We start from the raw sequence: 23,387 nt of genomic DNA on the forward strand, positions 1-23,387 counted from the left end.
AGTTGATGAAGGAAAGAGGAATAAAGACAAATCCGGGAAGTAGTATGATCGATGTGAACGGTGTCATTCATGAATTCAGAACGGGAGACGGATCACACCCACAAGTGAAGGAAATTTACTTGATGTTGAAAAAGATCATTGAGAAGCTGAAGATGGAAGGCTATTCACCAAATTCCTCCCAAGTTTTGTTTGATATTGATGAGGAAGAGAAGGAAACTGCACCCAAGTACCATAGTGAAAAGCTAGCAATTGCTTTTGGATTCATTAACACTAATCCTGGAGCAACCATCCGTGTTATAAAGAACTTGAGGGTGTGTGAGGACTGCCATTCTGCTACCAAACTTATATTTAAAGTATTCAAGAGGGATATAATTGTGAGAGACCGTGTTCGGTATCATCATTTTAGAAATGGTAAATGTTCTTGTAATGATTTTTGGTAAAGTTCTGAGCCTACATACTTGGACAGACAGTGAGGTTCATTTTTCAGCTGCTAAAACGTCAATTCATTCCAATAAACTAAGAAACGCACTGCAAAAAGCTGCACTCTTATTCATACTAGATGTATATGTACTTCATATTTAAGCATAACATAACATTTTAACAACTTTTCTTAGGCTGCAGGCAGTCATTTGTAAAAACATGGTGAGTCTCGGTCGATGATCCAGAAGGACTCCCATAATTTCCATAACTGCTGTTTGCCTCATCTGTGTAGTTGGTGGTGCTCTCAGCTGTGTTGCTAGTTTTGTTATCATTGTTAGCTTGCACAGCAGCAGTCGGAAATGAACCTGCTATTGGTTTTGGCTTGGCGTCACTTTCAACAGACTGATGCTCAGTTTTCCCAGTCTCCCCCTCCAGTATAAATCTTCTGGCACCAGCTTGAAGATGCAATGATGCCAATCCAAGGACAAACAGAACTGCAAGCACTTTCTTCATGATCACCTGCACTTAAATTAATGTAAAAGTCACATGATAACTTATATTAGAAGAAAATAATAATAAATGAGGCAACTTCAACTCAAATGAGATAGACGATACTTTATCTTCATTCTGTTGAAGTTTCTTTGACGCTGTTGGTTAAAATATTTCTTTGAAGAATAGATTTTATAGGCTTAAGAGCTTAAATGCATCTGCTTAATCATGATTAGTGTGAAAATAAAATTTTGAATGTAAAATACACTAAGCATGCAACGATGTAGTGGGGTAATCACAATCTTTTGGCCTCATTGGAAGGACATTTACATTTGTGCTTTATGGTGGGCATTATAGAATTAATTACAGTAAAAAGTAAAATACCATAGTGTCTTTCCAGTCATCAGCCCCCAGTAAATCCATGAAAATAGCCCTCTGGAGCCCATAAAATTTGCTATAAATTTTAGAAGGGGAGATATTGGCAGTTTGTCATCCCTTAAATTCCTCATAAAACCCCTTTGTTAAAACAATACCATATAAGTAAGGGTGAGACTATATGCACTCTAAAAAATACTTTGGACACTCATAATTTTATATAAATTTTATATTACGAATATACCCATAATGTCATTTACTAATAAGGACAATTTAGTATAAATAAATAAATAAAATTAATCAAGACAAACATATAATGCACGTGTGCACCCATGCAATATGTAATGTAACTATAATATTTTAAATCCTATTTTTTATTCACAACAAACGCATTTATTAATTTTTAACTAGTGTTAATCCTTAAAACTCAATCAAATCATTCGTCACTCTTATCAAGGAAATCATGACTCGCAAGTTCTCTACTTTTATGATGTGGTAGAAATCATACTAATCAGATTTTCTCTCAAACTCAATAAAATTCTGCCACTTAATTACTTATTAGAGTGGCATATTTATATTAAATCAATTATTAAACCTAATTATTGGTTATTGTTTGCTAAAAGCCTGACATAAATTGCTTATTCTTTTGAATCTGAAAAGAAAACAAATGGCTTATTTGTTGTTCAAGATCTGGGAATAATAATGTAAATAATTTGCAGTACGAACAAGAATTACTGTATAATGAGTAGAGCTTTTATGAAATCGTAGATAAACTAATACTGAAAGCATATAAGAAATTCTTGACTTGGGTGTTTTGGTGCTATGAATGTATGAAAAAGAAACAAAGAGGAAGCTTTAAGGGTATGTTTAGAATTTTAAGAGTGTAGAGAGTAAAAGTTAAATATTTTAAATATAATGAATGAGTGTTCAAAGTAAACGAGTATTCTGAGTATTTTTTAGAGTGCAAATAGCCCCTCCCTATAAGTAATTGAACCAATTTTATGCTTTGAAATACCTTCACTTTAATGCCATAAATACTCTTGATTCACTGTCTCCGTAATAAATCTCCATATTCCATATTAACATGTTTCTTTCTATTATTTTAAGAAATTTTGTGTTAAATCATGACCATTAGTTTGCTGAAGAATTGTAAAATAAAACACCTTTGGATACTTTAACTACTCCATTTCCTTCCTTCAGTAATAATAATAATAATAATAATAATAATCGCTTCCCATATATGATAATAAACAACGGTGGAGGGGGATTCAACATCAAACAGCAGCCACGGAGAAAATAATATCAAAATAGTAAAATCTAGAGGCCGCAGCATGATAAGTAGAACTTTCATTCGTTTAAGAGAATTGGATTTGCTTTTTCACATATCCAATCAATGATCACTGTTTTTAATCTCATCGACCATTACTGCTTTAAATTATGATAACTAGTGAAATAAGAAGACACAGAAGAAGCAAATCAGTGCTGTCATCAATCATCATCATCATTGCCTCGCTCGCTCATACTATTGAATGCTGTCATGGTGAATTATTATTGTATTTGTACCAAGTCCTCTCCCTGATTTAGATTTTTGTGTCCGCCATTGATGGATTAAATGTTACTCGCAAAATGCTTATACTCGGACATGAGAAGTCGAAACAAACCTTTATTAAAATCAAAGCTAAAATGGTCTTGATCATGCTCGCATTGATAAGGCATTGCCCCAGCCCCTGAAAAATTGTGGTCACCAAATGGGTAACGTTAATGGACTACTAAACAATTTCTCCACCATTTAAAACAGGCTTAAATTTACTCAAATAACCCTCCTCCCAAAACCCAACTGCCATCCATTTCGTAAAACAATAAGGGCAAAATCGTCCCAAAGGAACTTAAGTTCGTAACCATTTTTCTCCCCGCAGAAACAGTTACGAGTTATCAGTTAACGGCCATATGATAGCCATGAAGCTGCTGTCATCACCACCGGCTGCATCTTTGTCTCTTCAGACAAAACTCTTCTTCTTCTCTTCCAACACAAAACAACTGAGACCAAGTTCTGTTTCAAGCGCATTGTTTCAATGTGGAGCAAAACGCACGGTTTTGGGGCGCAGAATGGTGGTTAAGGCTTGTGTGACCAAAGTGGAGGAGACAGATGTGAATGTTTCATCAGAAAGCAAGTGGGGGAAGGTTTCTGCTGTGCTTTTTGACATGGATGGCGTGTTGTGTAATAGCGAGGAGCCTTCTAGAAGAGCTGCTGTTGATGTTTTTGCTGAAATGGGAGTTGAAGTTACAGTTGAGGACTTTGTGCCTTTCATGGGAACTGGTAAATTTGCTTCTTGATTTTCATTGATTAAAATACTAGTTCATAATGTTTGTATTTGATGATAGAATTATTTTTTAATTTTAGTATTGCTAATTATTGGTTTAAAAAACCCTTTGACCTTGACTGTTAGTGACTTTTGGGATTGAATAATTTAATAGTTTTTGTTTAAATTGAAGACCCATTTGATTTGCGTGTGAAATATGAAGTTGCTTTGTGTTTATGGTTTTGAAAAATCAAAATCAGGCCCTTGCGTAATCCCATTGGCATGGCAATGATGACCTATTGATGATCAGTAACACTTGTGTTTGATGTCTAGGAGCTTGCTGAGCAAGCGTTTTCTGATGTGAAATTGATATAAATTGCTTTTGTTTTTTTTTGGGTTAGTCTTTAAATTCCTAATTTTGATAAATTGTAATGTAAAGAGAACTGTATTTTACCCTGTGCTGGCAAGTGTGGATGCGATACACCAATATATTCTTTTTGATATATTGACTTGGATTTCAAAGACACCCCAATCAAATTACATTTTCTTTGCCAATGCACTAGGCGAAGCCAATTTCTTAGGAGGGGTAGCTTCTGTTAAGGGAGTCAAGGGATTTGATTCCGAGGCAGCCAAAAAGAGGTTCTTTGAGATATATCTGGATAAGGTGATTAGTCTACCTTTTTGTTTTAATATACATTTGTAGTTTTATTCTAAGGTGTTTTGCAATGAGAAAAATATCACTCATCTTCAGAGTTGCCTTCACTTCTTGTAGTACGCAAAGCCGAATTCAGGAATAGGATTTCCAGGTGCCCTTGAACTTATTAATCAGGTGCGCAAGCAAGTTATTCACAAGTGGCATAATTATATACCTTGTTGGTGAATTGAATGATCAGATAACATAAAGCTGCTGTTTAACAGTGTAAGAACAAAGGCCTGAAAGTTGCTGTTGCTTCTAGTGCTGATCGTATCAAAGTTGATGCAAATTTAGCTGCTGCTGGTCTACCAGTGTCAATGTAAGCTTATCATATTCATACTATGTTTTGCATGTTTGTTAGACAGAATTGAATATTCGTATCAAACTCACAGTTTTATAAACTCACAAATATTTTACTGTATTTGGAAGATGAATTATCACCTTTTCAGCTCAAGGATTTTGTTCTCATTGTATTGTTAGCCTCTTTGCATCAGGTTCGATGCTATTGTGTCAGCAGATGCCTTTGAGAATTTGAAACCTGCTCCTGATATCTTCTTATCTGCATCAAAGATCTTGAATGTGCCCACCAGTGAGGTATGATAGTAGACTCTTCAGTATCATTCCTTACTGATAATAAATTGCGAAGCATCTCTTATTTTTGGCATGAAGGAGTTTTTTTTTTTTCCAGTAACTTATTTTTGGCTTCATGTTTTCTATTTTGTCATGTCTTATTTTCACTTACAATTTGAAGAAAATTTTTATATTATCTTTTGGGAATACAATTTTTGAGTGTTTGTCGGATGAATTTCCACATCTTTACTCTTCCAGCTATTTAATGATTTTGATTTTGTTTTAAGAGTTCATTATAATGTTCTTTGGATTTTTAATGTTTTAGAAGCTAATTGAAAATGGATGACTGTTCATGTTTGTGAAGAATATTGTTTTATTTTACAAAATTAATCTGTAGCCATTGTCCCCAGTGTATTGTTATTGAAGATGCTCTAGCTGGAGTGCAGGCTGCTAAAGCTGCACAAATGAGGTAAATGGTCTAACATATCTTGCTCTTTGTAAACTAATGGATACTGTTAATTACTAGGTTTTTCTTTTTTTTTTTTGGGGGTTGGGTAAATTGTTTTTATTCTATGCTGCTTGCAGATGTATAGCTGTAACAACTACATTATCAGAGGAGAGACTCAAGGAAGCCAGTCCATCACTTATCAGAAAAGAGATAGGAAGTGTTTCACTTAATGATATTCTCACTGGTGGCGGTGGTTCTTATAGTATGTAGTCCTGAGAATATGTGCAAACATTTTCTTGCACCAGTATTGTCAATAATGTAAAATGGTGAAACAACAATGTTCCAATTTTTTTTATAACTATGCTTATGAGTAAGATATATTTTCTTGCAATGCAAATCTTATTTACAGTAAATCTTTTTCCTGCTTTCTAAAGATTCACTGTTGTGCTCTGTCAGATTTGCTGAAAATTTAAACTCTTGGTTTAGAATTTTAGTAAGATGGTTGGTCAAGAACTTTTATTAGAACATTTCTTTACTGATTTTAATCTCCGGCCAATTCTCTCCCAGGGAACAGATAAAATTATTGTATTTTTAACACAATGAATCCAATAAAGGCATATTACTCCAAAAGCATAACCTAGTTGTTGGATCTGTCACGGTGAAGCAAGAGGTCTAGGAATCAATTATTCTTATAACAACCTTGGAGGAGGATTAAGTTCAACAATTTTTTTGTTTACCAGGTGGGGTGTAAGAAAAAAGGGGACAAAATCTAATAAATAAATATCATTGCAGATGAGAAGATACAGGAACACGAGTTATTGCATGCTGCATCACAGAACTCAACAGCTTTGCTCAAAGAAAAAACAGATAATTGGTCCATCCTGGATACAGGTGCCGCCGATGAGAAGTGTTCCTCAACTTCAGGGTAAGACATGTTTTATAGGTTCAAATTGACAAAAGCATTCATTCTTGATTGCGACAAAATTAATCTTGGATGTTTTGCCTCATTGTCACGTTTTGGGTTGTTTCCCCAAAAAGTCCTAAGTTTCAATTTAACTAGCCCAAACCTAAAGAAAATCTGGTCTCCTCTATCACTTTGCAGGGCCTTCAACCAAGAAACCAGATTCAAGAGCTATTTTCAACTTTGTATCATTTTCAATCATTAATTAGATGATTTTAAGCTAATCTCATTTATGAGCAGTTCAATCTTTCAGCAAGAAAAAATCTGTGACGGAATTCAGTTTTCTAATTAAACAAACAGAACCTTTTGTACAAAATTTCAGCTTGAGGTTGCAGAATTAATTTATGGACAGGTTGCAGGGTTCTCGGCGAGAGATATTGAGATATGGAAGTCTTGGCGTTGCATTTTCTTGTCTCTTCTTCACAGTTTCAAACTGGAAGGTATAATGAACTTTTTTTAAAGAATGTTGATGTATTTAAATTTGTATTGAATATCAGTATAGTTATCTTGAGTGACTAAAGATATGCTAAATGACATTTGGCATTATCTTATTTCTTGTTTTTTTACTGTGTATAAAACTATTTTGCATTTTTAGGCAATGCAATATGCATCTCCTAAAGCTATTTGGAATGTGCTATTTGGAGTCAACCGTCCATCCTTTGAGCAGACTGAAGGTATCAGTATGTTTCAAATTATACATCTTTATACCATCCAATGGTATTATCATTCCTTTTAGAGTCACCACTGCAGAATGCTAACCTTTATTCTGTATAGGAGGATCATCACAATCAGAAAGAATCCAGCAATTTGTAAACTATATATCTGATGTCGAAAACAGGTAAATAAGACTAGTTTTCATCTTTCAAAGTAAATTATACTAAGATTCAAAATTTATGCTTAATCTGTTTTAACTGTATCTTCTTTTGCTGTGTTAGGAAAACTACTCCTATTGTACCGGAGTTTCCAGCAAAACTTGATTGGTTGAATACAGCTCCCCTCCAGTTTCGCAGGGTAAATGATTACTCGAACATAAAGACTATCATCAAATTTTCAAACAACTCCTTGTTTTGTATTTGCTTCCCTCTGATATGGTTGTATCTTAATTTTAGGAAATGGCATGTTGTTGAGATTATGTTTCTTAATATGATGGTTGTTCTTATACATTATCAGACAGACACAAAAGAAAGAAAACATAAAATTTATTTTTTACATTTTCCTCGTTTAACCAAAAATTTGTTACAGTGCTAGACATGTACTATAGCTTTGGCTCTTAACTATTTCTGTTTTTTGGCAGGATTTGAAAGGAAAAGTGGTTCTGCTGGATTTTTGGACCTACTGCTGTATAAATTGCATGCATGTGCTGCCAGATTTAGAGTTTCTGGAGAAGAAGTACAAAGACATGCCAGTAAAATTCTCTTTCTTCATTTTTCATATCTCAATCCCTTGGACATTTGATGTTTTCTCATTGCATAAACCTACCCTCTGCTTTGCTTCTCTCTTCTTTTATGCTTTTATCTGATTGCTCAAATTGATTTATTGGGTGAAGCATATAATCAAGATATTGGCACCAATACAACATCAACTATAATGATTATATGCTTGGGAGAAGGTTGAATGACAGATTAGAGAGTGAGAGAAAGATATCGGCATCAATACATGCATTTTGCAAGTGTCGACACAATTCTTTTGTAACAATTGTAATTAGTTGACTGATTTATGAGTTGATTGGATTTATGAGTTGATTGGCCTAATCATTGATCAATGTTTCAGACGTGGCCGTTTCATATGTGTTTATTTGTACAGTTCACTGTTGTTGGAGTACATTCTGCAAAGTTTGATAATGAGAAAGATTTGGAAGCCATCCGTAATGCAGTACTACGCTATGGCATCTCTCATCCTGTAAGTGCGATAGTTTGAATAGTTTTGACCATTTCAAATTAGGAGTTTAAAATGCATGTCTTGTTATTCTAGAGTTCTTGATTTTCATAAAATCTTTTCTTCATTTCTTTGCAGAGTCAATGAAATAGTGAAGTTTAATGCATATTTAGTCTTTTTCTTGATCTAGGTTGTTAATGATGGAGACATGAATTTATGGCGAGAACTAGGTGTGAATTCATGGCCTACATTTGCCGTTGTTGGACCCAACGGTAAGCTCCTTGCACAACTAGCAGGTGAAGGCCACAGAAAGGTACTGATTGCTCACCTTTACTTTTCCTGCACATACATTGCTATCCAACTCTTTGTTGCTCAATATATGCATAACAGTTGGCTATAAGGATGTGCACACCACGTTAGTGGGGGTGCCCTGCTTTGCCCATGCATAATATGTGTTCTGCATTAACGTGATTGATAATCTAAATTAGAACTTATTTTCTCCTACAGAATCTGTTCCTGTGCTTGTTATTTCAAGTATAATTTTGTAGAATTATGTATCCTTCTTTTTGGTATCATTACAGCTGATTAATTCTATTTATTCTTGAAAAGAAAGGAAGTAAAATTATTTGTTCTCTTTCCTTAGGATCTTGACGATTTAGTTGAGGCAGCTCTTCTATTTTACGGTAAAAAGAAGCTCCTGGACAACACACCACTGCCCCTGAGCTTGGAGAAAGATAGTGATCCTCGCTTGTTCACATCTCCTTTGAAGTTTCCTGGGAAGCTGGCGATTGATATCCTCAACAACCGTCTCTTCATTTCAGATAGTAACCATAACAGAATAGTAGGTTCCCTCTCTCTCTCTCTCTCTCTCTCTCTTTCTCTCTCGTTACTAAAAATCAATATGCATGAACTTTTCTTTGCCATGTAACTGTGGCATGTCTAAGTGAATCCGTTTTGATGCGCTTGGATTGTTAAGCACTTTATCAAATCTGGAGTTCAGGTGGTAACAGACTTAGATGGGAATTTTATTGTCCAAATTGGGAGCTCAGGAGAGGAGGGTCTACGTGATGGTTCCTTTGATGATGCCACTTTCAATCGTCCTCAAGTAAGAACTAAGCTAAAACCAATTGACCTTCTACAGTATTCCTCTGTCGACATGTGCATTTTCTTATCATTATGAGTGGATGCTTGCATTCTAGGTTCTCTCAATGTTGGATGTATGAGCAGTAACTTTCTAGCTATATGCTTCTGTAATCTGTAGGGCCTGGCATACAATGCAAAGAAAAATCTGCTCTATGTAGCAGATACTGAAAATCATGCTTTAAGGTATGTGCGGACTTTTGAACTATCCTTTAATTTGTTTGACATCTTTTCCAGGCTCAATTTCGAGTTGTTAAAATGGCCCCAAAAATTGACATTCTCCTCTTTATTCAAACATAAACTTGCATCTCACTGTGGAATTTATTTAAGTGACAATTTGGGAATTACACCAATAGTATCATCCTTGTCATCTTCAGTGGAGGAGTTTCAAGCTCATCTTCTTGCATTTCAGGGAGATTGATTTTGTTAATGACACAGTGCGAACTCTAGCTGGAAATGGAACTAAAGGTTCTGACTACCAAGGGGGAGAAAAGGGAACTTCTCAGGCAAGATTGGAAATTATGAACCATGTGATTCATACTCTAGTTGATTGGATTACATCTTACTTCATATTTAGAAACTTCTACTTGTTTCTCTCAGCTCCTCAACTCCCCATGGGATGTCTGTTATAAGCCAATTAATGAGAAGGTTTACATTGCAATGGCCGGCCAGCATCAGATCTGGGAACACAGTACAGTGGATGGTGTAACTAGAGCTTTTAGCGGTGATGGTTACGAGAGGAACTTGAATGGGTCAAGGTGATTCACAGAATCATGATAGTCAATAGAAGTTGTTATATTCCTTCCAACTCTCTTCTCATTTCCACATTTCAGATTTCCTATCCTTCTCATGCATAAATAACATTTTGGAAGTGAATGGATGATGCAATTCTTATGTATCATTGTATCACGTCTCCTAAAAATTTCACAGTAAAGTATTTTCTTTTATTGTTGTAGCTCTTTAAACACATCTTTTGCACAACCTTCTGGAATTTCATTGTCCCCAGGTAATGTGCCGGGATTACTTATTGCTTTCATATTTGCAGCCATTGTAGAAATTACTTTGTGTTTGAGCCATTGCATTGGAAAATTTTACTTGGATTATTACCTCCAGATTTCATGGAAATTTATGTTGCGGATAGTGAGAGTAGCTCCATACGAGCACTCAATCTAAAAACGGGAGGATCCAGATTGCTAGCTGGTGGTGATCCTATTTTCCCAGACAATTTGTTTAAGGTCATTCAATATGCCAAGAAGCCAGTTTCATCTTAAGATTAAATCTTACTTTTCATGATACAAATGAATGGAATATCCAAACATTAATACTTGAAGTTTGTTTAGTTCCTGTCTTTGCATTTTGCACCTGATTCTCTTGTTTGTCTTTTACAGTTTGGAGACCAAGATGGAATAGGGTCTGAAGTACTTCTTCAACATCCATTAGGTGTCTATTGTGCAAAGAATGGTCAAATTTATGTAGCAGATAGTTACAATCACAAGGTAACAAGATCGTGGGTAAAGATAGTTCAACTGCTGTGAGCTTGTAACATTTAAACATTAGTTGAATGTTCCAAAAGTTCTTTTGTAATTGATTTTAATCCCTTCTGTTGAGAATTTTTTTTCTTTGTAATTGATCAATGATGTTGACTAAATTTAGTCTGTAGATTAACACTTACTCAATGCCTTAATTGTTTTGGGTTGAAATCTCAGATCAAGAAGTTAGATCCAGCTAGTAATAGGGTCAGTACCCTAGCAGGTATAGGGAAAGCTGGTTTCAAGGATGGAGCAGCATTAGCAGCTCAGGTTAGAAAAAATTTTGTAACCTGTTTTTATGGTAGCCTGAACTTTCACTTCTGATGAATAAATATGTTTCTTGCAGCTTTCGGAGCCGGCAGGAATCATTGAAGCACAGAATGGTACTGGCTTCTTTTCTACTAATAAGGAACAAACAATTTTCAATATTTTCTCGGACTTGTTATTCTTTCTCTCGAAATTGCATGATGTCTTAAAGTAGTTTATGGGGTAATCAACCACACCTCCTGTTTGATCAAGCAGACCCTACACCCTTATCAATTTGAGTGTTTAATTCCTTGCCACGATGCTCCCAGGAATCTTAATGACAAAAAGACTATTCATCATCCTTTTGATTTTGTTTCTGAGGAGAAGTAGCTATGCCGTTCATAAGAGGGATCATATTTCATCTTTTAAATAATTGACAAACCATAAACATATGAAGAAAAAGCGACAACAACATGACCTGATAGTGATGAAAAGTGTCAAGAAACTGATGAGAAAGCGTTGATGCTAAAACCATTCACTGTTTGGATATAGTATCTTAACAGATTGTTGAAACTGGTCCCCTTCAAGTAATTTAGGAATTTGATAATTCTGTTTGCTTTTTAAAATGGAATCTGTAATTGAGTTTGAATTTGTGTGCCTCTTCAAATTCTCAGGAAACCTTTTCATAGCAGATACAAACAATAATATTATCAGATATCTAGACTTGAACAAGGAAGAACCTGAACTTCAAACTTTAGAGCTAAAAGGAGTTCAGCCCCCAACACCAAAATCCAGATCTCCAAAACGCCTCAGGAGGCGATCATCACCTGACTCTCAGACCATTGTTGTTGATGGTGGTTTATCCAACGAAGGCAACATTTATCTTAAGATATCATTACCTGAAGAGTACCATTTCTCAAAGGTGGGCGGATATATTCTTGGTCGCATAACGCTTCCAACTTTTACATTACTAATTGTAGCATGCTTCTTTTTTGATCTTAATGTTCTGTTTTATAATCCCATATGCAGGAAGCACGCAGTAAATTCAGTGTTGATGTGGAACCTGAAAATGCAGTGATTATCGATCCTTTGGATGGAAATCTTAGTCCAGAAGGATCGGCAGTACTTCATTTTAGGAGAATGTCTCCATCAGCGTCAACGGGGAGAATTAGTTGTAAGGTGTGTCTCCTTTTTCTGTTTATGATAGCAAAAAGGAAAACTGTTAAAAGTTATCAGACTAAATTTGTGGTTGTTATTTGTTCTATGGTGGATAATTTGCGTTGTTTTTGTAGGTCTATTATTGTAAAGAAGATGAAGTATGCTTGTACAAACCCCTTCTATTTGAGGTCCCTTTCCAAGAGGAAGTTCCCAATTCTCCCCCAGCAGAAATTACACTACCTTATGATCTCAAGCCCAAAATTTCGACAAACAGTCTACAGCTACCAGTTGCTCCGTGACAGTGACATCATCGGAAAAAACCCCTCGTAAGGTCGCAATACAGTTTTCTTGCTCACACTATTATGATGTCTTTTATACTATATTCTATAGGATGAAACTGTTGGTGCGCCAAAGAAATAGACTTTCGTTCTTCTTTTTTTTCTTTTTTTGGCTTATAATTGGAGAAATCGATGTAAGGATGACACTCAATGAATTACCATGCGATTCTCTGAATAGAGCTTATACCACCTACATTGTTCTAGTAATCTTGCAGACAGCACACCGATGGATTAAGATGTTCAGAACTCCATAAGTTTCAGGGTCAAGGTGCTGTCATCAAAGCTGTTTGTTACACGATGTGGTCAGTGTTGATCTCTGTATTCATCTGTAGAAACTAAATTTGTTCCAAAGACCAAACTTTAGCGCTTACCGGGTCAGTTAATTCTCTGATTCAAAGTGTTGAAACCCCCCACCAACTGCTTTTACTCCAATTATTGATGTATCATTTTCACAATATTGTCATGGTTCCTGTCTCAGGCCCCTCCATTTTTGCCCACTTTCAGGCGCCAGCTTTTACTTGCAACTCTTTTAATTATTCAATCACAACTTGTCGTCCATCTTTTCATTATGATAATGATCAGGATAATTGTGTTTAAGGTAAGCAAAGAATAGATTGCTCACCAAGTCACACTCTCAACTTTCATTGGTTAGCTGATGATAATGATGATGATTGAGATGCTGATGCTGTAGTCTCAGTTATTATTTTTATATGAAACTTGCATTACTTTATTGATTCAAATGCGACGGGTTTGCTTCCTACTTGCCTATAGCAAACATTATATTTTATTGGACAGAAGAATCAAAATCTTTAGAAAAGCTTCAACCAAAATCATGTGACAAAGCCTACATTTAGTGAACTAATTTAAGATCATAAACACATTATTAAAGAATTAACTGACCGCTTAAAACGCGTTAGTCCTACCAAATCCCGTGCTTATCTTGCAGGCGGCCGGCAACTTCTCTGTCTAGATGCGTACTGCATTTGCTCAAATGTTGGCTGCTCAATGCACTTAATTTTTCTTCATCTCTATCCATTTCTCACGTGAAAGCCAAACTTTCAACACCACCTATGTGTCCACCTCACACCCACCAAGTTTTTTGTCACATTTTTCAAATTTCTTATGAAGTTCGAGGTCTACAAAAATAATAATAATAATAATAATAATTAGAGACGTGTGAGGAGACTCTTAATATAATTAGAACCAAAAGCTCAGTAGTCATAAGATTACAACCGCTGTATCGTATTATTAAATAGATATTCAAAGTGAACAATAGAACAATACAGAAAATAATCAGTCCGTGACAGAAGATACAAGGAAAATGGTTTACTTGTCGAATTGAAACTACCATAGATTAGGAAATAATCAAAGGAAGAAATTAATCATAGTTTAAAACATATAAAATGACAAAAATGTGAATATTATATCAACCTCAATTGAAGAACCCGTGCTGGGGAGCAATGCATCAACATTCAACGATAACAACTTGTTTGTCTCTGAAGTGATCGGAGGTTCTATCAAGATTTTCCCAAGAAAATACGTATTTTAAGTGCTCTTAAAATACTTTCCCAAGAAAATAGTTGAGATTGAATTTGAGTCTTTGTTAATTGTTTACTGAGATAACTTGGAATATTATATGTTCAAATAAATTACTGATTTAACTCCAACAAGTCAAAAATCTATAGAACCCAGAGCAGAGAATCCAAAAAAAAAAAAGCGAAATAACATGTCCTTGCCCCTTGTTGTAAGTATTTGAATTTTAACTTTTGTGTACGATAACTTTAAAAGTTCGAGAAGCAATGTGAAGATAAATTAAAAAAAAAAATGGGGTACAGTTGCAGAGCTGCATGCATGGCGCATCCATCCATCCATCCATCCATCCATCATCCGTCCACTGGTTAGAAACTTTATTTCCTGAATGAAATTGTCAGAATGAGTCACATTTTCTCAGGGGTTTTTTTTTTTTTTATAATTATTATTTTATTTTGTTTATTTACTTTGAGAAAAAGGGAATAAAAGAAAAAACTGAAAAAGTTAAAATTGTCCAGTGGATTTGAATTGAGGCCACAAGTTTCGGTAGTTGTTCAGTATGAGAACACGTAGGGTAGTTCTTGTAATGAGAGAACCAAAGTCTTTGGTACAAATAAAGCGTAGGTGATGCGTTAATAATAATAATAATAATATCATACAAAATAAATTTCGTGGAAATAGACATATCCTTGGTCACATTGAAGCCCTGTCTCGTGCGAGGTGGTAGTCTCTGTCTCTCTGGCATTTCTTACGTAATGGCCCTCGTCGACTATGTGTTCTATGGATTTCGTGTGGACGCAATTAAAATATATGAGACATAAGTATCGTTATTTTTCGTTTTTTAGTAGGATCATGCTACGGTACAATTGTGGCACCGTGCCACAGTTGCATCTAGCTGTTGGATGCAGTTGGATTGGTGGAGTCTACTGACATCCAACGGCTAGATGCAACTGTGGTACGGTGCCACAGTTGCACCTAAGGTTTCCCCTTTTTAGTGTATGAGTGTATTTTTTTTTTCATTTTTTAAGTTACGTCCACACAAAATTTATATTTTAACATAATTTCTTAAGTACAGACGATAAAATATTTATATATACTGAGTGGCATATAAACAATATAATTATATGAGGTGAAATTTAAAATTTTAAAATATACGAATGTTGGCATTAAAAAATAAATTTTAAATTTAGAAGATTAAATATAAATAACTATGAAAACCTTAACGAAAACATGAGGAAGAACAAAGAAAATGAAAGTGGGCATGGATTGAATTTGTCCCCAACCTACATATGACTATAGGAACCCTAATTTTTTTTTAAAAAAAATAGAGGGCACAAGGTGAAGGCCAATTAAGATGATAGAATATTAGAAAGTGCCATTTAATTTGTTGTCTACTGTGCTTTCTTTCACCCACTAATCATTCTTTAGCATAAAAACAAATTCCATTTGCCCCACGTCGAAACCCAATGAGTGGATGCCAACAAAGCAGCTTATTGTCCAATAGGTTGTCGACACATCGTTAAGTAATTTATTAGAATTCTCAAATGCTAATTAAAACCACCCCCAACAAAAAATAAATAAATAAAGTGAAGAACAAGAGGGCCGGGCAGACCGGCCTTGTAAGACACGATAAGCAGACAGCGGTCGTGACATGTTTTTTTCTTTTTGTTTTTTCATCGTTTCAATTAATTAATTAATTAATTGATGAAAGATAATCGCAGTGACTACAAGTGGTACATTCTTTAAAAATAATTAATAACCACTAAATGAAATTAAAGAAATGTTTCACCTGTCGAGGGACGATGGCGTACGTTGTAAAACATTAAAAATTAAACACCAAACGCGTGTAAAATTTAAAGTTTTTTTTTTATAACTATTGGTTTAAGATTTATCTAAACAAAAGAGAAGAAATGTGAGGGAAGGGGTTCGAGCCTCCGCAGTCGCATTGTAGGGATTTAATTTAAATATTCTTCCTTGGAGTCCTTGAGTTCGAGTGAAGACAGTTTTTCTCTCAGGATGGGAGTTTGACATCCCTCGAATATTTGAGAGGGTTAAAAATCTGAGCGGTGTCATATCAGCATTCATATCAATAGGGCTCAATATAAATATATGATTGTACATATCAATTATACTCTCATGTAATATGAGTTGTAATTGAACTGTAATTTGAGCAATAGTCTCATATAATAAATAAAAAACAACAAAAGAGAAGAATGAGTCAGCCATTTTGTCGACCTATTTACTTTATTAATCTTTGCAAGCAAGCAAGTTAAGATGATTGAGACCACATGTTAGTTCAACGAGATTCCTATAAACAAACATAATATTGGAAGGTTATGAATAACAAAATGTTTTTTTTTTTATTTTTGGGATTTTTGCATATAATTAGAAGAGTTATTCATTAATATTACTATTGTCTTACGTGTGATGGCAATTGCTTATCTTTCATGATTATTTTTTTTTTTACAACTCTATTTGTCTTAATTTTAACTTAATGTAATCCCAAAGGATGTTTGATTAAGAAACAGAAACAAAATTTAAAATTGACAAAAAGTTGTGCGGCAGTAAAAATGCCTTGCTCGTGCGTTAACAAAAGGGTCGCCAGGCCAACTAGAGAGCCTTGCGTGAACAATAATGTCGAAACAAGAGAATAATTAAAGCAAATTATTCGTGCCATGAAATATGAAAAAAAATCACATGCCAATCAATTCTCACGTTTATGATGAATGGGGGCTTGAGTTTTATGAATTCATGGCAGTCAAAAACATAATTGAGCAACAAATAGAGAGATATCTTTTAATGGTGGAACACGATGCGATCAATCAAAATGAACGTGATCATGGGTGATGCAATGGCTCTCTTTTGCTTTTGGTCACTTTATTGTTTGAACGAACTTAATAATTGCTTTCAATAAAGTAATTAATTATAATTTCATGTTAGATAAGACCATGTTCATAATAATCCCTTAATTTTATTAAAAATTATCAATTATCTGTAAATTATTAAAAACGAGGTCAAAAATATCAACCATAAACTATTTCTTATACCAAATTTTAATTATAAAAAGGGCACTATTCCTTTTTTTTGTTGGAGTAGTTTTTATAATAATTTTTTTAATTATATGAGACTGTTATACGAGAAAATAATTAAGCAAATGCTAAGTTAAAATAATTGTAACATACATCTCTCATGTGAACCACACAAATTATGAGTCCTATAATTTTATGTGGTTCATATGAGAGATGTATGTTATAATTATTGTAACTTAAAGACTCTTAAATAATTAATATTTATAATTATAATATTAATTTATATTAAATTTTATATAATAGTGCCTTTGTAGCAATTAATTGTTTCAAGGTGAACACGTCGCATGTCACATGGATAATTTATATAATTATTGAAAAAAAAAAGAAAAAAAGAAGAGAGGGGGCAATAAATGTGAATAAGCAAAGGACGCGTGTAATCCCGTGACTTTCATTTAAAAGTCTCCGCATTCCCCCTCCATATAACTAACAAAACCCTCCTCAATTCTCTCTTCATAAAACCAAAAACAGAATTTTGCATTTTATCAAACCAGCGCAATTTGGATCAATAAAAAAAAAACCATAACAGAATTTGATTATGGACTCTTTCGACGAATCAAATTGCGACACGTCGCTCGATATGGAGCCGAAGCGGAAGAAGCGAAGAATAGGGAACAACGACGACGGAGTAGGAGGAGAAGATGAGTTGATTCGTCGTCGCCAACGCAATGATGATGATGATGATGATGATTCCCGAAACGCAGCGTATCGGGAGGTTACGAAGCGTTGGAGAACGGATAAGGAGCAACAGATCTACTCGTCCAAACTTTTCCAAGCGGTCCGCCACGTGCGCCGTCGGAGCTCGTCGGCCAGAACCGGCAAGGCAATCCGAGAAACCGCTGATAGGCTGATGGCCGTCTCGGCCAAAGGCGCCACCCGGTGGAGCCGCGCGATTCTCTCGAGTCCCCCCAGTTTGAGGCTCAAGAAGCGGCAGGTTAAAGTGAGAGTCACCGGCTGTAGCCGGTTGAGGAGGAAGCCGGAGGAAGCGATGAGGAGGAAGAACAAGTTGCCGCCTGTCCAAAAGAAATTGCGCGTGCTCGGCCGGATGATTCCCGGTTGCCGGAAGGTTTCGTCGTTGAATCTTCTAGAAGAAGCGACTGATTACATCTCCGCCTTGGAGATGCAGGTCCGGGCCATGACTGCTCTCACCGCTATTCTAGCCGGCTCTTCGCCGGCTGATGATCGGCTTGGCTTGAACGTTGTTAGATCGTAGAAGGCCGTGGCTTTGTCCTGCCAGGTGTTATTAGTTTTTTGTTTTTTTTTTTCTCTTTTAATTCTTTATTTTCTACTTTGTTTTTATTTTTATGAGATTTTTATATTCGTGTATTTTATTGTATACATGGCCTCTTCTTTTTCTTTTTTTTTTTTCCTTTTTTGACCTTTCTTTTGAGCACCACCCTATTTTAATTTTTTTTAATCTTAATATTGGTTAGCTTTTTGTTTTATTAAGATAGATTAGTTTATTAATCAATTGGGAAATGCCAACTAATTTTGGTTGGACAATCAACCATAACTTTAAGTGAAAAACAAATAGGTTTTCTTCGGTGCATGTTTCTTAAGCGAAAACGTTTGCTTTCGTATTCCAGAAATTCCAACCAAAGAATTAAAAAAAAAAAAATGATGATCCTTCTTTCAAGTAACCAAAAAGATGAGTTATCAAATTTCTGATGTGTAAAAATATTGATTAATGTTCACTGTCATCAGTATAATGTTTTTTATATATAAAAATGTAACGTTGTTATATTGTATCTTTATTTTCATTACAATGTATTTTATTAATATTTACAATGGGTCTAGTTGAAAATTAGAAGAAAATCATTTTGTATAAAGCACACAATAAATAGTCTTGAAAACTCAAAACTTTTGAAAAAAAAAAGAAAGAAAGAAAGAAAGATGAGACAACCACTTAATTAATTGCATGATTTGCTAAGTAATGTGATATTTTTTCAAAATTTGTCACGGCAGAGTTTTGAAAATTAAAGTTTGAATTTTGAAATATGGAATGGGTAGGGTAGGTTGAAAAATGGTAACAAGGGTGGATTCATATGAAGTGTAAATGAAAATTTTACGTGTTATTAGATGAATTTATGTAAATTCCAGTGGGTGTGATTTACCGGGAAGAGATCCTCTGACACAAATGGATATTTGTGAGATACGAAATCGCGAATAATGAGGGAACAGTGGGGAAGCACAGCCCCACCAGGTGGCCCTGACAGGAATTAGAAAGTTTATGTTGTTGATGAAAATGGAGCCAATTTCCAAATTGGTGTTGTGAACAAAACAGCTTCATGACATGTGCCTCGATGGCCCTACTGCAAATGACCACCGACTTTCAGGCCCACCCTACAACTTTATAAAATGGCTTCCATGTGATCATCAGCTGTTTGTGTAAATGCCTCAAACAAAAACCAAAAGTAAGTACTTGGTGTGTGCACATGCTATTTGGAGACGAAACATTTATGGTCTAAAGACAAGTTTTAGCCCAGCCCTGCCCCCTCACCAGTAAGCCCCCTTTTCTAATCTCTCCCTCCCTTCTGTTTTCCTATTAAAAGCCCAACACGTGTGCTTCTGCCAATACCTAGCTGTCAATTTTAGTGGCATCCCTATCAAGGGCTTTATTTATTTATTCATATTTTAAATTTTTGGAGCCAACATGCATATGTATCTAGGTCATGATGATGGGTATTGGGTTGAATTGAACGACCACACCACACATGATTTGTTCTTTTGTAGATTTTCCCAACTCAAAATTGCTTTATTTTGTGTGCTTTCATTTCAAAAATCATACATTTGCCTTTGCACCCCCACACACACAAAACCCCCCATCTATTTTCACATGCTTCCATGTGCTCTCATTTAAGAAGCCATCTTTTGCTTTCCCTTTTTTGGGCAAGTTACTACTTGTATCGTGCACTGGGACGAACACCTGTTAGGCCTATTTATCTGTTGGATTTGATAGCCAGAATCAACCCTTTATTACCATTTTTTTTTTTTCTGTTTGGCCCACTAATTGAAATTTTTTGCATGAAGCTAACTTTGAGGCTTAACTTACCTGCAATTTCTCATTTTCTTAAAGACTCTAATCAAAAGGAGATACAGAGCCCCCTTTTTTTGAGTCGATTTTTTGTTTGTCAAAAATTGGTATGAAACCATGAATTTGAGTAAATGGGACCATAGATTTGTTACTCATAATAGGTTAATACTAGAGCCAAAATCATCTCTGATTTGTGGTACACACTTGATGGTGACCTGACTTGAACTCGTACGCAACTCTGAAAGCAAAATACAATTTGCATCGTTTAAATCTCAGGGTTGCTACTTATTCCAAAGGCGCCTCGCTCGTCAATGTATATAAAGCCCTTATAACCTCCTCCGCCGTGACTTGCCCATCAAAGTCTGTCGGTATCTACTGGAAAACTCCCAACACGAGTTCCGGCCTAACACACCACTTGTTGCTTTCTCAGTGGTACCTGGTCCAGACTCGCGGCTACCATGTGTCGCTCATTTAATTTCCCTCACATCCATCCAATTTACATGTTGATTCATCTGCCCCGCATATTCTGCTCCGTTATTTTCTTTAATCAAAGCTCTTTTCATATTGACAATGATCATTCCAAATCCATTCATAATAAAAACACAAATCGGAGGTTCAATCTACAATATACCGGCTGTATTATTACGATCACCAATTTTTTATTTTTGGGCCATATTTTCTAGTAATTCGAATAATGTAATGAATATCTAAATGACTGTAATTTTTCGGATGATAAATGCAATTTTATGTCTCTATCGTATAATACCATTTTAATATAAAGTATAACCCATTGCAAGTTTGTGTTCAAAATTGAATATTTCAGGTAAATCTTTAGGTCGAACAAATTTTAATTCAATTTTTGCCGAACTAAGTTTCTACTTTTAAATTAAATAAATACTTATGATCATTAGATAAGTCATATCGAACGTATACTAAATTATTTACTTTAAAATTTACGAGATTTACTGCATTGAAGAAACGACAAAGGAATTTACTTTTGAGTTGCCAAAAAGCCAGCTCCCCAACAAAACTGTACAGATTGAAAGAAAATGAGAGTTGGGGTGGGGGGGGGGGGGGGGGGAAGAAGACAAACTGTGTATCAATATATAATAATAACAATAACAACATGTTATTTGTTATTTGCCTCGCCCACTTGTGTATGTGCTAATGTCTTTTATTGGCGTTGTGTTTGTGTGGGTGACATAAATGAAGCTCGTGGCACTTACTATTAGCACACATGGTGTCTTCATTTCATTATGATCCCCTGTCTTGCGACAAATTTGTTGACCCTTTAAATATACGAATAGTAAATAACATTAAGTATACGGAATTTGTTGGGTATAGGGGTGAGGGGCCCCGATGGGTCTTTACCACACGTGGATCCCTGGTGGCCGTGATAATGACGCCCTGGCCTTTTCTTTTGGCGCAGTTGATGGACTCGTGCAAAACCTTTTCCTTGTTAATGGATAAGGGTTCAAATGGCGACGCCTGGCTAAGAATCTATTGGAGCAGAATTTAGATTTTTTAGGGACCTATCTAGATTCTAGCCGAACTCGAATTATTTGAGTCCCTATCAAAACTCGACTTTACGCCCTTAAGGCATGGTGGAATATTTTGGGCTTTGCGTCAGCTATGAAGGACGGAGCTTTGGACTTTCACTATGGGTGTATGATGTGTGTGGGCTGGAAATTGGGATGCCCAGAGTTATGTAATGGGCAACTCAGATTTGTTTTTCTTTTTATTTGTGGTTTGTGACATCTAGATAGAGATGGACTTTTAAAGTCATACTTATTATAATTGTGCTCGAAAATCTACACTAATAAAAACGAGAAACCACTCAGCTTCAGTTCCAGGGGGATTATTAATTCTCGGGTACGCAACTCAGATTTAAGTACATTAATTCTCGTGAAACTTTACTTACCTCTTTTAGATATTCCTATGCATCTTTTTTTTTGGGACTTGTCTATGCTTCTTGTTTAATGTTATTACTTATTAATTTGCTCAAATATTCAAAGACTCTTTTAAGAAGTTTTGATTTTTGTTTTATCAATCGAATTAAGGATGGCTTTTGGTTTTAGTCTTAATCTATATAGATATCCAATGCCATTAATTATAACAAAAGGGCTCTCCGTTTTCCCCTATGTTAATTCTATCTTTACTGTTGCTGTTCGTATTTAAACACCAAAAAGATAATTCTTATATTCTTGACGTGGGCCTATATATAAGTGCATGCATGTGAGAGTGAATTGAAAATTCAGGATGAATAATATACCAATCCATTTTCTATCCAAAATGGGAAAATATGAACTTGATATTCAAGGTAACAACATGAAAGTTACTGTGGTTGATCATGCTGCTCTGATAGATGACAACGTGGCTGCATTAAAGGCTTTATTAAAAAGGCAACGTGTAGTCGGTATTGATGTAAAGTTCAATCACAGATGCACCAAGAAAGCTGAAATGTTAATACTTTGCGCAGGAAATCGCTGCTTAATTATTCAACTATGCCATCTAGGTCAAATTCCTGAGAGTCTGAAGAAGTTTCTTGCGGATGAGACAATTTGCTTTGTGGGAATTGAAATGAATGGTAAAGTTGATGGCCTAGGTAGGTGTAACTTGAGGTGCAAGACTGCGGTGGAGCTAGGGCATTTTGCTGCTAGGGTTCTTAAGAAGCCTCATATAAGTTCATTTGGTTTGGCAAAGTTGGCTAGGGAAGTTGGAATTCATAATTCTCTGGCTTCTGGTTTCAATGGGTATGCTCCAAGCTGGAGTGCTAGGGCGTTTTCAAATGAGCAAATTAAATTTGCAGTTCATGAAGCTTTTGCTTACTATGTTATTGGAGATAGAGTGTTGAGTTCGCTGGATGCCTAACTATTAATGTAATTGCACGGCTCAGCTTTTTATTTTGGGTTTCGATTCATATGTATATATATGATGAGTGGTTATATTAATGTAAAATATGATAAGAGCTCGTAACCAACTTATTTCTAATTTGTTATGCTACTCTACACGCGCGCGCACACTTACACACACTAATTGGTTGGTGTAAATGGCGAATCAGGAATTAGCGTTTGTAAAAGTTGGTATAAATGTCGAAGCAGTGATTAGGGTTTATATGCACGATTAGGATTCTCTACTGATCTGATCATGCTCTGAGTAAATAAATCAATCACTGATTGGTTGTTAATAAATAA

At 35.3% G+C, this 23,387-nt stretch overlaps 4 protein-coding genes across 5 annotated transcripts; all 4 read left to right on the top strand.

Annotated features, from left to right (window-relative positions):
- Positions 1 to 5: 5 nt before the first annotated feature.
- LOC127902435 (pentatricopeptide repeat-containing protein At5g48910-like) lies at positions 6 to 440 on the top strand. Its single transcript, XM_052441342.1, has one exon. The coding sequence runs from the start codon at positions 6 to 8 to the stop codon at positions 438 to 440; it is 435 nt and encodes a 144-aa protein (XP_052297302.1).
- A 2,669-nt stretch (positions 441 to 3,109) lies between these two features.
- Positions 3,110 to 13,084, top strand: LOC102627823 (protein SUPPRESSOR OF QUENCHING 1, chloroplastic). Of its 2 annotated transcripts, XR_008055281.1 has the most exons (29): positions 3,110 to 3,601; positions 4,148 to 4,248; positions 4,357 to 4,413; positions 4,503 to 4,597; positions 4,773 to 4,872; positions 5,259 to 5,317; positions 5,434 to 5,558; positions 6,089 to 6,221; positions 6,610 to 6,697; positions 6,853 to 6,931; positions 7,032 to 7,095; positions 7,193 to 7,268; positions 7,552 to 7,662; positions 8,061 to 8,156; positions 8,323 to 8,445; positions 8,776 to 8,973; positions 9,133 to 9,237; positions 9,394 to 9,458; positions 9,685 to 9,778; positions 9,873 to 10,030; positions 10,229 to 10,278; positions 10,386 to 10,507; positions 10,661 to 10,768; positions 10,979 to 11,071; positions 11,148 to 11,184; positions 11,722 to 11,969; positions 12,077 to 12,226; positions 12,340 to 12,917; positions 13,022 to 13,084. XR_008055281.1 is itself a non-coding variant. In XM_006472158.4 (28 exons), exons 1-28 carry the CDS (start codon positions 3,232 to 3,234, stop codon positions 12,502 to 12,504), a joined length of 3,270 nt encoding a protein of 1,089 aa, XP_006472221.2. In that variant the 5' UTR covers positions 3,110 to 3,231; the 3' UTR covers positions 12,505 to 13,084. The 2 variants fall into 2 exon arrangements, 1 of the variants encoding a protein (XP_006472221.2); XM_006472158.4 differs by having other exon boundaries at positions 12,340 to 13,084.
- A 4,479-nt stretch (positions 13,085 to 17,563) lies between these two features.
- Positions 17,564 to 18,522, top strand: LOC102628119 (transcription factor bHLH149). The gene has a single exon (XM_006472159.4). The coding sequence runs from the start codon at positions 17,698 to 17,700 to the stop codon at positions 18,370 to 18,372; it is 675 nt and encodes a 224-aa protein (XP_006472222.2). The 5' UTR covers positions 17,564 to 17,697; the 3' UTR covers positions 18,373 to 18,522.
- A 3,963-nt stretch (positions 18,523 to 22,485) lies between these two features.
- LOC102608989 (uncharacterized) lies at positions 22,486 to 23,064 on the top strand. The gene has a single exon (XM_006472915.2). The coding sequence runs from the start codon at positions 22,486 to 22,488 to the stop codon at positions 23,062 to 23,064; it is 579 nt and encodes a 192-aa protein (XP_006472978.2).
- Positions 23,065 to 23,387: the final 323 nt, after the last annotated feature.

The sequence above is a fragment of the Citrus sinensis genome, chromosome 5 (assembly GCF_022201045.2).
Source record: "Citrus sinensis cultivar Valencia sweet orange chromosome 5, DVS_A1.0, whole genome shotgun sequence".
Taxonomy (NCBI): domain Eukaryota; kingdom Viridiplantae; phylum Streptophyta; class Magnoliopsida; order Sapindales; family Rutaceae; genus Citrus; species Citrus sinensis.

What these genes read in the sequence shown, in the direction of transcription:
- LOC127902435 (XM_052441342.1), top strand. Translation starts at nt 6, where the DNA reads ATGAAGGAAAGAGGAATAAAGACAAATCCGGGAAGTAGTATGATCGAT.
- LOC102627823 (XM_006472158.4), top strand. Translation starts at nt 3,232, where the DNA reads ATGATAGCCATGAAGCTGCTGTCATCACCACCGGCTGCATCTTTGTCT. An exon ending in AAGTGTTCCTCAACTTCAGG is followed by an intron (nt 6,222 to 6,609) that starts GTAAGACATGTT and finishes ATTTATGGACAG; the next exon opens with GTTGCAGGGTTCTCGGCGAG. An exon ending in TCCCAGACAATTTGTTTAAG is followed by an intron (nt 10,508 to 10,660) that starts GTCATTCAATAT and finishes TGTCTTTTACAG; the next exon opens with TTTGGAGACCAAGATGGAAT.
- LOC102628119 (XM_006472159.4), top strand. Translation starts at nt 17,698, where the DNA reads ATGGACTCTTTCGACGAATCAAATTGCGACACGTCGCTCGATATGGAG.
- LOC102608989 (XM_006472915.2), top strand. Translation starts at nt 22,486, where the DNA reads ATGGGAAAATATGAACTTGATATTCAAGGTAACAACATGAAAGTTACT.